The sequence below is a fragment of the Dromiciops gliroides genome, chromosome 2 (genome assembly GCF_019393635.1).
Source record: "Dromiciops gliroides isolate mDroGli1 chromosome 2, mDroGli1.pri, whole genome shotgun sequence".
NCBI classification, from domain to species: domain Eukaryota; kingdom Metazoa; phylum Chordata; class Mammalia; order Microbiotheria; family Microbiotheriidae; genus Dromiciops; species Dromiciops gliroides.
The window spans coordinates 447,003,183-447,017,161 of record NC_057862.1 but is presented as its reverse complement, the minus strand read 5'-3'; the positions used below and the strand labels follow the sequence as shown (position 1 = coordinate 447,017,161).

General features: G+C 37.9%; 1 protein-coding gene across 13 annotated transcripts in view; it reads left to right on the top strand.

Annotated features, from left to right (window-relative positions):
- PHACTR3 (phosphatase and actin regulator 3) overlaps positions 1-13,979 on the top strand; it is a 298,887-nt gene that overhangs the window by 227,361 nt on the left and 57,547 nt on the right. For all 13 annotated transcript variants that reach the window (XM_043984948.1, XM_043984959.1, XM_043984955.1 and 10 more), the window contains one exon: positions 9,391-9,544. In XM_043984948.1, the coding sequence (XP_043840883.1) occupies positions 9,391-9,544 (154 nt within the window). The remainder of the gene's footprint in view (positions 1-9,390; positions 9,545-13,979) is intronic.

Here is a 13,979-nt window from a genome sequence, read left to right as displayed (position 1 = left end):
TTTCCCTCCTCTCCCTCTGTCCATATAGGGAATCATACCCTTACCTGTGGGTGCTCTGCCCAAAAGAATATGTTTTGATTGCTGAAATTTCACAAGATTTCTTGGGGTTTAGGGGCTAGATTTCTTTTTTAAGGACCATACATTATTAACTGTACTCTGCTTCACTGTAACAGAGGAGGTGCCTTCTTTCAACACCACCACCACCACTATCAGTCATCAGTCATTGACTGGGTTTCTAATGGGTATGAAGGACACTGGGTAGGTGGGGGCAGTAGACTACGGGAAATTGAACTGCTTTCTGTAGCCACTGAATCTGCTTTCTCCAAGGTTACTAATGAATTTTTTTTTTTTTGGTGAGACAATTGGGGTTAAGTGACTTGCCAGGGTCACATAGCTAGTAAGTGTCAAGTGTATGAGGTCAGATTTGAACGCAGGTCCTCCTGACTCCAGGGCCAGTGCTCTATCTACTTTGTCACCTAGCTGCCCCACTAATGCCTTTTTTTTTTTTTAGTGAGGCAATTGGGGTTAAGTGACTTGCCCAGGGTCACACGGCTAGTAAGTGTTAAATATCTGAGGCTGGATTTGAACTCAGGTACTCCTGACTCCAGGGCTGGTGCTCTATCCACTGTACCACCTAGTTGCCCCCCACTAATGACTTCTTAATTACCAAATTTAGTGCCTGTTTTTTGTTTTTCTTTTTTTAGTCCCTATTGTATTGACATTCTCCTCTTGAACAGTCTCTCCAACCTTGTTTTCCATGGCTCTATTTTCTTCTAGTTCTCATCCTATCAGTCTGGTCTGAACCACTCCTTGATCTCCTTCTAGGGGTCATTTTCTTCCTCCAACCCCTTAAGTGTTTGTGTCTTCTAAGGCTGGGTCCTTTGTTTCATTTTATGCTCTTTCTCCTAGGTGATCTCATCTGTTAGAGTTTTTATCTTTATGTAAATTATAAAATTATACAATAGTCTATAGACTTTAAGTGCTTAGGGTACTACAGATACAAACTGGAAAAGGGAAGACTGTCCCTGCCCTCAAGCAGCTTACAGTCTAATGAGGGAAGCTGAAAAGAAGGAAGGGGTGGGAGGATGCTGCCAAAGGTTAGCCTGTGTGAGGGCATGATGTTCCTGGAGGTGTAAAATGTTAAATATTAAAGAAGAAGTTGCTTGGAAAGTCCTAAACCCTCTATTAAGGAAGACTTTGGGTGGAGTTTATTGCTCTACCATCAGACTTTCAATCAGAGGGGAGAGGATTCTGAGGGTACTGAGAAGGTGTTAAGGATCAAAAGTGGAATCAATCTGCATGATCGATTAGATTTCAAGTGATCAGTTAATCCAAGCAGAGTGGCTGAGGGAAAATCCCACCTTCATTTCTTTCCCGAACTATTTTTCCACATTGCCAATTGCCAGCTAAACATCTCCATCTAGATGGCCGATCATCATCTCAAGCTCAAAATATCTAAAATAATTCTTATCCCCGAAACCGGTTTCTGGAACAGCTAGGTGGCACAGCGGATAGACTGCTGGGTCTAGTCAGGAAGTCTCATCTTCCTGAGTTCAAATCTGGCCTCAGATAACGACTAGCTGGATGACCCTGGGCAAGTCACTTAACCCTGTTTGCCTCAGTTTTCTTGCAAAATAAGCTGGAGAAGGAAATGGCAAACAACTGCAGTATTTTTGCCAAGAAAATCCCAAATAGGATTATGAAGAGTCAGACACAACTGAAAGAAATGAACAACAAACCTACTTCTTCTAACTTCCTTGTTTTTTATTAATGGCACTACCACAAAGTCCATTACCAGTTGTGTTTCTCCTTGCTGTCTCTGGGTGACTGGTGACCATTCTGTCTTCAGCACACATCTGGTATCTCTGTTCCTCCCTTTCTCCTGGTTTACACTCTCTCTCTCCCTCCCTCCTTCTCTCTCTCTCTCTCTCTCTCTCTCTCTCTCTCTCTCTCTCTCTCTCTCACACACACACACACACACACACACACACACACACACACACAGAGTAACCATTTATAGAGGAACTAGTTTCTTTGATATACTTATTAACCTTCAGACCTATAGATTAAAGTGGAATTCTTTCATGGAAACAATATTTTCTCATAGCAGAAATATTTAAGGTGTTGATTTTTCCCACTAAGGAAGTTCAGTTGATGCAAGGTCTTGGCTATCACATTCCCTCTGTGGATTATTTGGAATTTCTTATTAGCTGTCTATTGCTGCTACATGACCAACTCATGTCCTTATTGAAGTATTTTATGCCACTTCTCATACATCAGAATTATCCACAGAGAAGTAAGATCATCAGCTGAATATATACACTAGCAAAATGCAAAACCTTGAGCAAGTAATTTCCCATTACCACTGTGGTGGCAAGAATGCTGGATCAGGGGTCAGAAGGCCTGTGTTCAAATTCTAGCTAGCCGAATGACCTTGGGCAAATTACTTAAAATCTCTGAAACCCAGTTTATTCCTTTGTCAAATTGGAGAATTCAACTAAATGGCTGCTCTGGTCCCTTCCATCTCTAAACCTAATGAGACCCTTTTTTTGAGCCTTAATTTACTCATCTGTAAAATTTGAAGACTGATCTCTAAGCACCAGTATTCTGTAATTCTTTCGTTTCTAGTCTCTTTTCTGCAAGTGGCTCCTGAGCCAACACCCCTCTCCTCTCCTCCCTTAATTTAACTTTATAAACAGCTTTCATTCACAGCATGAGCTTAAAAGCTCAGGGATCTAGGCCTAATAGCCAAAAACAAAACAAAAAAAACCCCAAAAAACACTGCTTAGGAACTAGAGTTCTACCCACTTTCTAGTTTCTATTTATCTTTTTAAGCAGAGAGGGATGAGAGAAAATGAAATGAATCACAGGGAAATCCCACCCTCCCCCTCTCTTCTCTGATCAAGTTCGTCACAGCACAGAAAATTCCTCCTTCTCTTAACTCTCCTTTCAGTTTTGCTGATTTCCAGGAAGCCTCCTCGTGGAAAAGAGCACTTCTCTAAGAATCAACTGGTGGGCAGCTAGGTGGTAAAGTAGATAGGGTGCTGGGCCTGGAGTCAGGAAGCCTCGTCTTTTTTAATTCAAATCCAACCTTAGAAACTTATTAGCTGTGAGACCCTGGGCAAGTCACTTAACCCTATTTGCCTCAGTCCCTCATCTGTAAAGTGAACTGGAGAAGGAAATGGCAAACCACTCCAGTATCTTTGCTAAGAAAACCCCAAATGGGGTCACAAAAAGTAAGACACAACTGAAAGGATTGAAAAACAATAAGAACCAGAATAACTGATCCTTAATAGGTCAGAATTTACCCATGGCAAGTTACTATAACATCTGTCCTTAGATATGTAGTTAGTAGCTGGTCCCACAATAAGAATCATAAAACAACAACAATGGAAGGGAACTCTAAACTCAAGTCCAACCCTGTTATTTTACAGATGAAGAAATTAAGACCCAGAGAAGAGAACTAATTTGCTTGAGGTGACATAAGAATTAGTGACTAAAAACCAGCCCTCCCAACTTCCAGTCCATCATTCCTTATTAATTCAACATTTCCATTCTGTAAAGCACCTCATAAATTTAAAGCATTATATAATGTCAATTGTTAGTATTGCTCATGACGTTTATATAGTGCTCTCGATTCTCACAATAATTCTCTATACTGTGGGTTGGATTTTGATATATTCTCTCTTCCTAATCCCAAGTGTGTCTAACAGATTCACTGTTTTGGGGGCAGGAAGATGTGGATTTAAATCCTAGTCCTGACACTTAACCTCATCAAATCTCAGTTTCCTCATCTGTAAAATGAGAATAATAGTACCTCCTTCACCAGGTTATTGTGAGGATCAAATGAGAAAATGTATGTAAAGAACTTTGAAAAGTGTTAAATGCTAACCTTATTCTCCCTTTCCAGTTCCCCTTTATGTGTTGTCTTTCCCCATTTTAATGTAAGCTCCTTGAAGGCTTGTTTATATTTGTGTCCCTAGCACTTAGAATGGTGCTTAGTAAATGTACTTACTCCTTCTCCTCTTCACTCTTTCTCTCCCTGTCCCTCACCTTTTTCTTAATCTTTTCCCTCCCCTTCCTCTTTTCCCTTCCCTCTCACTCTGTCCTCTGTCCTCCTCCTCTACCTCCCTCTCTTTCCTTCTCCCTCTTCCTCCCCTTCCTCTCTCCTCCTTTGCCTCTCACTTTGTCCATGTCCCTCTCCCCCTCCCTCTCCCTCTCATTTCCTCTCCCTCTTCTATATATCTCTATTTCAAGATGATACATTGAAGTAGGAGGTTAGTAATGGAATAAAAACCCTGATAAGAATAAAGCATATAATGTCATACTAAACCAAAGGTAAATGATTTTTATATCCAAAACAAGAGTAGCCCCAAACCCATTCCTGCCAGCAAAGTAACAGGAAGATCAGAAGACTTACAACTACAAGTGGCACCTCCCCCCCCCTCCCTTTTTCTTTTCTTTTGTCTCTTTCCTCCTCATTGATCCATGGAACCCCTCAGGGCTGTTAGGATGTTCATAACACTTAGATGAAATCTTCCTTCTGGTGAGATAAAGGATCACCAAGTCTATTCCTTCTGGTGAGGTAAAGGATGGGTGTCCCTTCACCCTGACTGATGTGCCAAAGTCCTCCAGGCCTTTTTTCAGGCTTTCTGTGCCCTCAGGCAACTAACTTTCTATGTCTCTTTAATTCTTTGTCTGCCTTAGTTTCCTCATTGGTAAATGTTAGACACTGTGAAGATCAAATGAGATATTTGGCTTCCCATAGTGCCTGGCACATAGTAGGTACTTAATAAATGCTGTTTCTTTTCCCTTCCCTTTCCACTTAAACACTTAAATTTGTATGTTATAGAGGAAAACGCCACTCCTAGGCTGAAAGATAGAAGACCTATCATTGGAATATTTTGTAAAGTCTTTTACTCGCTAACTGTAATAACCACTTTTCTTGGAAACCCTATTTCCTCACTTATAAAATGGGGATAATAATATTTGTACTACCCACCCTAAGGTGTTGTTATAAGGAAAGTGCTTTACAAAAAGTACAACACTATATGAATATGAATGATTATTATTACTAGTGTCCCAAATTATTTAGACTTGTTGTCTGTTGTTGCTTTGACAATAAGGGCAAAATATATCATATATCATATATCTACTCCTTCAGTATTACAATATTATAATGACCAAATATCAACCAAGTACTTATAGCAGGCTAGTCAATAAAAAAAATTAAATTCATCAAGCCTTTATTAAATACTTGTATGAAGGGCCCTATGCTAGATTCTGTTGAAAAATCCAAATTTAAATAATGGTTGTTATGCTCAAAGAGCTTAAAGTCTAGTAAGGAGAATGAGACACAAATATGTAACTGTGGCAAAAATATGTTCTATAATAAGGGCATTAGAAAGGAAAGAGTGCTGTGGGATGACCAGAGGTTAAGATCTATATTCATGTTCATTGACAGAAAAGCTATCCCCCATGAGCCTGTGCTGTGGCCATGCTCAACATGAGGATTTCAGATCTTAAAACAACTTCTTATTCCATTTCTTGATGACTTGAGCATTCCTTAGTGCCAATAAAACAACTCCATATGGTGGTTTCTTTAATGAATTTTTTTTTCTAAAAAAGAAATCAGCCATCATATGGGAAGAGTTGTTGGCTTAGGAACAAATGCAAAAAATTTCTATGAGTGCACTGAGAAGCTGCAGCTGAAGAATCACAGATGGTCTTGGGATGTGTGGGGGCAGGAAAGATTTTCAACAATTAATTCGGTGCCTTTTACATTAAGCCAACATGTACGGGAAAACCAGTGTAGTCATATTCATCAGACGAAGAACACTTGGTTTAGAGAAAAAGTCTAAATTAGAAGGTACTTCAATTCTATCAATGTGGATTTTCCCTCCATTGATGGAGAGAATAACCTCCCCACAACTTCTCATTCTGAATTATTCTTAAGTACATTCCCCCATAGAGCCTCCACAGAGAAATCTACTCCAGATGCTGGAGGCCTTTCTTCATATATGTTTATATTTTGTACCAGGGCAGTACTTGGCCTACCCATCTATTATCCCTTGCAGTTAGAAGATGCTAGCTCTACATAGCTGCCCAGGGCAGGTAGGGGCAGAGTGGACAGAGTGCTGGGCCTGGATTCAGTAAGAGCTAAGTTCAAATATAGCCTCAGAGATTACATAGCTTTGTGACCCTTGGAAAGTCACTTAGCCTCTGTCTGCCTCAGTTTCCTCAACTGCAAAATGGGGATAATAATAGTAGTACCTGCTTTCCAGAGTTGTTGAAAGAATCAAATGAAATATTTATAAAGTACTTAGTATGGTAGTAGATGCTTAATAAATGCTTGTACCCTTCCCCCCACATGCTACATGATTGAATTCCTTTCTCTGGTCCCCCTCCTTGCTCATGCTATATTATTGACCTGCCTCTTTTTCAGAACATGCTTCACCTGGATGATATCCCTCACATAATTTCTCAGATATACAGGATATCCCTTAGTCTTAATGCAATCTTAAGCTCTCTGTTTTGTATTTCTATTTATATCATGAGTGGCCATGACCAAAAGGATAAAGTATCTTTAAAGAGGGGTTATTTTATTACATTCAAGTACAAATACACAAGTACTTGCACCATGTTAGCAAAGTGTCATCTAGTTGAAGTTCATCAATAAATGTATATTTTAGTCCTTATTTTGGACCAGAACTAATCCTGGCATAGTCCTTAAATAATAAATAGTTAAGAATAGTTTGGGGGTAGCTAGGTGGCACAGTGGATAAGGCACCGGCCTTGAATTCAGGAGCACCTGAGTTCAAATACAGCCTCAGACACTTGACACTTACTAGCTGTGTGACCCTGGGCAAGTCACTTAACCCTCACTGACCCACCCCCCCAAAATATTCTGTAACCAACATATTAATTACATAAACAATAAATACCTGCCATTCAGAATTCAACCTATTTTTATATTCAGATAAAAGGAAATTGCCTCAGTGCTATGCAAAGACAAATGGGATTCATAATGACAAACTTAAAGTATAATGTATGTATGTATAAAGTATAATATATGTATGTATGTATTTCTTTTGAAAAAAACAACATTCAATATAATTTTACTTACTTTCCTGTTATTTAGAAATAAGAATCTATAATTGCATCAAACTATCAAAGAATTATTTTCTAGAACTATATAAAATAGTAGCAAAATTCATCCAGAAGAACAAAAGGTCAAGAATATCAGGGGAATCAATGAAAAAAACTTGGAGGAAGGTGAACTAGCAAGTTCCAGCTTTCAAATTATGTTACAAAGCAGCAATCATAAAAACAATCTGGCACTAATAAATAGAGTAGTAGATCAGTGGAAAAGATTAGGTATACAATATATACTACTAAATCACCACAGTAATCTAATGTTTGATAAATCCAAAGATCTAAGCTTTTGGGGTAAGAACTCAACATTGGACAAAAACTGCTGGGAAAACTGGAAAGCAGTTTGGCAGAAACTAGGCATAGACCAACACCTTATACCATACACCAAGATAAGGTCAAAATGGATAAATGATTTAGACATAAATTATATATCATAAATAAATAATGGAAATATGTCTGTAAATCTATGGATATGGGAAAAATTTATTAAAAAAATGTGAAATAGAGAGGATTATGGCAGGTAAAATGGATAATTTTTATTACATAAAATTAAAAAGCTTTTGTACAAGCTCCCTCTACCCAATGCAGCCAAAATTAGAAAGAAAATCAGAAACTGGAAAAAAATTTACTGCAAATTTCTCTTATAAAGGCCTCATTTATCAAATATATAGGGAACTGAGCTAAATTTATAAAAATAAGAACCATTCCCTAATTGATAAATGGTCAAAGGATATGAACAGGAAGTTTTCAGAAGAAAAAACCAAAGCTAGCAATAGTCTCATGAAAAAATAATCTAAATCACTAGTGTTTAGAGAAATAGAAGTTAAAACAATTCTGACATACCATTTTGCACCTCTAAGATTGGCCAACATAACCAAAAAGGAAAATGCCAAATGCTGGAGGGCATGTAGAAAAATTAGGACACTAATGCACTGTTGGTAAATTATGAACTAGTCCAACCATTCTGGGAAACAATTTGGAACTATGGCCAAAGGCCTATAAAACTGTGCATACCCTTTGACCCAGCAATACCACTATTGGATTTGTATCCTAAAGAAAGCAAAGAAAAGGGCAAAGAATCTATTTATACAAAAATATCTATAGCTCTTTTTATGGTGGCAAAGAATTGGAAATTAGGGAGATGCCCATTAATTGGGGAATGGCTGAACAGGTTGTAGCATATGATTGTGACGGAGTACCATTAAGTTATAAGAAATGATGAGGAGGATGGTTTCAGGGAAACCAGAGAACATTTAAATGAACTGATGCAAAGTGAAGTGAGCAGAACCAGGAGAACATCATGCACATTGACAACAATATTGTAAGAATGATCAACTGTGAAAGATTTAACTACTTTCATCAGGACAATGATCCAAGTAAATTCCAAAGGACTCATGAAGAAAAATGCTACCCACCTTCAGAGAGAGAACTGATGAACTCTGAATGCAAATTGAAGCATATTTTAAAATTTTCTTTTTCTTGTTTTATTTTGTATTTTCTTTTGTAACATGGCTAATATGGAAACATGCTTTGCATAACTTCAAACACAAAATCAAATGGCTTGTAGGGGGAGAGGCAGGAGAGAGGGAGAGTATTTGGAACTCAAATTTTTTTAAATGATTGTCAAAAGTTTTTTATATGTAATTGGGAAATACTTAATAAAAATAAATTAAAATAATTTTACAAACCCACAGTTGTTAAAGATAGAAATTTTAAGTTTTCTGGGAATTTTAACATGCCATTCCTTGACCATTCTGGATAAATGGGTATATATATATATATAGGTTTGTATGTGTATACATGGACTCATATATGTATGTGTGTATATATACACACATATGTATGTATGTATTTCTATAGTGTTTGAAACAATTTGGTCTCTTAAGCATTTCCCCAAAGACGCTATTTGTTTATGCCATCAATTTGCTTAGCAAACCCTTCACACACAAATGTCAAAATAGTAGGTCCTGAGCTAATGTGGTATTAATGTATTAAGAAAAATATATGGCTGAATGAGACCACTGGGTGAATTGAGCTGGTAGAATCAGACTTTCCTCATTGTAGAATTTTTCCATCTATAAAATTAACCTTTAAGTTAAAAGAGTGTGCTTTTTTGGGGGGGGGGATTAAACTCATAAGGCTTCAGGTCTTCTTCAAAGGGAAGAAAGCTAGATTTTAAAATCATAACTACTCTAAATTTTTTCTTTCTTTTTTTCCCTCAAACACATCTTTCAGGTACATTACCAAGAAAATGTAAGAAAGAGCTTTTGGCAGTGAAGCTAAGAAACAGGCCAAGTAAACAGGAATTAGAGGACAGGAACATTTTTCCAAGGAGGACTGATGAGGAAAGACAGGAAATCCGGCAGCAGATTGAAATGAAACTTTCTAAGTAAGTAGACCCTTCTCCACCAATGTTTAAAGTTCAATTCCACTGTTCTTTCTGTCTTGTCTGTGTCTTATGCCTAAAAACTGTCATATCTATCTGTTATTCCTACCCTTTGGGGGTGTATGTGACTTAGGATAAGAAATTCATGGGGTTAGAATCAAAAGAAAAGGAAAGGATTAAGCACTCATAGACTCTTCTTGAGTGTAACACATTTGTATTATTCAAGGTTAAGCAGTTTTAGGACAGGACCTTTGAATTCTTCCATATTAGGGACATGTGTTTACTGGGAAATGCTTTAGGACTATGAGAATGAGTGATACTGTGTAAAGTCCAAAAGGGTGTTGAAGTCTAATTCAAGTAACAAAACACTTGAGTTCCAGAAACTTTACCCATGCTCTGCAATCTGTCCTTGAAAGAAGTAGTTCTTCTATCAAAGAAAAGGAGGAAGGGAGGGAGGGAGGAAAGAAGGAAGGAAGGAAGGAAGGAAGGAAGGAAGGAAGGAAGGAAGGAAGGAAGGAAGGAAGGAAGGAAGGAAGGAAGGAAGGAAGGAAGGAAGGAAGGAAGGAAGGAAGGAAGGAAGGAAGGAAGGGAGGGAGGGAGGGAGGGAGGGAGGAAGGAAAAGAAAGAGAGAGAGAGAGAGAGAGAGAGAGAGAGAGAGAGAGAGAGAGAGAGAGAGAGACATCAAGGTCTCTCATAAGGGAGAGTAAGTTCAAGAAGTAGGAAAGTAAGAAAGGGACTGGTGGTCTTACTTCCTCCCCTTTTACCAAAAGAGAGAGAACAAATAGAAAAACTTAGCTTCTAGGTATTGTTTGTCATACAGAGAGAGCAGGTATTTTTGGTGCTCAGAAATGCAGTGTCTTTGCAGTTTCATTGTTTATTTCATGAGCTGCCCACATTATCCCTTGAACAGTTTCTCTAAATGAAAGAGGGACTTTGGGTAAGCTGTTGTGTGGGAAGCCATTTGAAGGTAGTGACAATGGAATGGATGCTGTAGGCACCCATGAGATTTTGGGGGCCCCAGCTTAGGTGTACTGCAAATGTGAAATTTCCTCATCTTCATGCACTTTGGCTGGCGATTTATGTACAAAAGTGAAATTTTTTAAAATTAATAAAGTATTTTTTTTCCGTTACATGTAAAGATAGTTCTCAACCTTTGTTTATACAAGCTTTACAATTTCAGATTTTTCTCCCTCCCTCCCCTCCCTCCCCCCTCCCCTAGACAGCCGGTAATCTGATATAGGTTATATATATATACACACATAATAACATTAATCCTATTTCTGCATTAGTCATGTTATAAGAGAAAAAAAATCAGAGCAATGATGGAAAACCTCAAAATAGAAAAAAACAACAGCATCAAAACCAAAAGAAATAGTATGGTTCATTTAGCATCTATACTCCACAGTTTTTTTTTTTTTTCCTGGATTTGGAGATCCTCTTCCATCACGAGTTCCCTGGAACTCTTCTGTGCCATTGCATTGGTGAGAAGAATATAGGCCATCACAGGAGATCAACACTCAATGTTAATGTTACTGTGTAAAATGTTCTTCTAGTTCTGCTCATCGCACTCATCATCAGCCCACGCAAGACCCTCCAGGTTTCTCTGAACTCCTCCTGCTCATCGTTTCTTATAGCACAATAGTATTCCATTGTATTCATATACCACAACTTGTCCAGCCATTCCCCAATTGATGGGCACCCCCTCAACTTCCAATTCTTTGCCACCACATAAAGAGCAGCTATAAATATTTTTGTACATGTGGGTCCTTTTCCCCCCTTCCACGATCTCTTTGGGAAAAAGACCCAAAAGTGGTATTGCTGGGTCAAAGGGTATGCACAGCTTTATCGCCCTTTGGGCATAATTCCAAATTGCTCTCCAGAATGGTTGAATCAGTTCACAGCTCCACCAACAATGCAGTAGTGTTCCAATTTTTCCACAACTTCTCCAACATTTATTATTTTCCTTTTTTGTCATATTAACCAATATGATAGGTGTCAGGTGGTACCTCAGAGTTGTTTTAATTTGCATCTCTCTAATCATTAGGGATTTAGAGCATTTTTTCATATGGGAATAGATAGCTTTGGTTTCTTCATCAGAATTACTTATTCAGTGCCATACCAATCAGACTACCTAAAAATTATTTTATAGAGCTAGAAAGAATAATAACAAAATTCATCTGGAAAAAACAAAAAATCAAGAATATCCAGGGAAATAATGAAAAAAAAATTTCACAGGAAGGTGGGTTAGCAGTACCAAACCTGGAGCTCTACTATAAAGCGGCAGTCATCAAAACTATCTGGTACTGGCTAAAAAATAGAGTGGTAGATCAATGGAATAGGCTAGGCTCAGGAAATGCAGTAGTAAATGACACTAGTTATGTAGTGTTTGATAAACCCAAAGACTCCAGCTTCTGGGATAGGAACTCAGTATTTGACAAAAACTGCTGGGAAAACTGGAAGATAGTATGGCAGAAATTAGGCATAGACCAACATCTTACACCTTATACTAAAATAAGGTCAAAATTGATACACGATTTAGACATAAGAGGTGATACCATAGGTAAATTAGGAGAGAAAGGAATAGTGTACCTATCAGATCTTTGGAAAGAAAAACAGTTTTTGACCAAACAAGAGATAGAGTATATTATAAAATGCAAAGTGGATGATTTTGATCACATTAAATTAAAAAATTTTTGTACAAACAGAAGCAATGCATCCAAAATTAGAAGGGAGGCAGAAAGCTGGGAAACAATTTTTGATGCCAGTACTTCTGATAAAGGCCTCATCTCTAAAATATATAGAGAACTAAATCAAATTTATGAGAACCCAAGTCATTCCCCAATTGAGAAATGGTCAAAGGATATGAACAAAAGTGAAATTTTTGAAGCATCTAAGAGTTGGTTCATTGTTTAATTGTGGAGTGGATCAATTCACTTAGAGGTGAGTGTTCCATGAATCTGTTCATGGTCTTGGTTCTACATTTTATTGATGATTTGGATATATGAGTCTTGTTTCTCTGATCATCAGGTATCATAAACCTAGAAGGTCAACAAATAGTTGAATGAAAGAAATAAGACCCAAAATATCATAATAGGATAAACCTAATACAATGAAATTTAAGAGGGATATAAATATGGAAGCACATTTTTGGTTCCCAAAAATCAACTGTACTGAATGGGGAAGATGTTGAGTAGATAATGATTCATATGAAAAACACCTTGAGGGGGATTAAGTCAACTTGCAATATCAAATTGAGTAAACAGCATAATTAATTAACCAACCAACAAAAAATTATGAAATGCCTACCATGTGGCAGGCACTGTGTAAGCTTTAGTGATAAAGACAAAAACCAAATGTTCTCTGTCCTCAAGGAGCTTATGTTGAAATATGACATGGGGTGGGGTGTGAGGAGGGAGTCAGTATGTACACATGTCAGGATTTTCAGAACATATACAAAATGAATGTAAGGTAGTTTGGGGAAAGAAGGCAGGAGTAGCTGGGGGAGTCAAGAATGGTTTCATGTAGGAGGCACTTGAGCTGAGTCTTGAAGGATACCAGGAATTACAAATGGCAGGAGTGAGGAAGGAATACACCCTATGCATGGAAAACAGCTACTGCAAAAGAGAGATGGAGAATCAGGTGGGAGTAAAAGCAACAATTCAATGTGGTTGACATATAGAGTGTATAGAGGTAAGAAATGTGACATAATACTGGAAATATGGGAAAGATCCAAGAGAGGCATTTATATTTGATAATAGAAGAAAATCATTTTGGCCCCTGTGTAGAGAATGGATTGGAAGGAAGTGGAGATTGAGGCAAAGAGAAAACATAGGAGATTATTTTAAAAAGTCCAGTCAAGAGGTGGTGAGAGCCTGAACTAGGATAGTGGCCTTGTAAATGGAGAGAAGGGGGTATATATGAGAGATGTTTTGGATATAGAAATACCAATATTTCACAACTAATATGGGGTTAGAGTGAAGAATTGAGGCCTGGGGTTGTGAACCTATGTGACTTGGAAGTTTGGTAGTAGCTTCTAAAGTAATAGGGAAGGGGGCAGCTAGGTGGTGCAGTGATAAAAAACTGGCCCTAGATTCAGGAGGACCTAAGTTCAAATCCAGCATCAGACACTTGACACTTACTAGCTGTGTGACCCTGGGCAAATCACTTAACCCTCATTGCCCTGCCAAAAAAATAAAAAGAAAAGAAAAGAAATAATGTTAGAAAGCTTTATAAGCCTTGAATACCAGGCAGGTGAGTGTGAATTTTACTCAAGTGTCAATGGGTAACCATGGAGGTTTTTCAAAGAGGAGTGACAAAAGATGCAGAAGTATAAAATGATATGCTGGTGGTAATATGAAGGATACCAACTAAAGTAGAAAGAACAGGGACAGAAGATGTGTGGAGTCTATGGCAGTAATCAAGGTGAGTGGGAATGAGG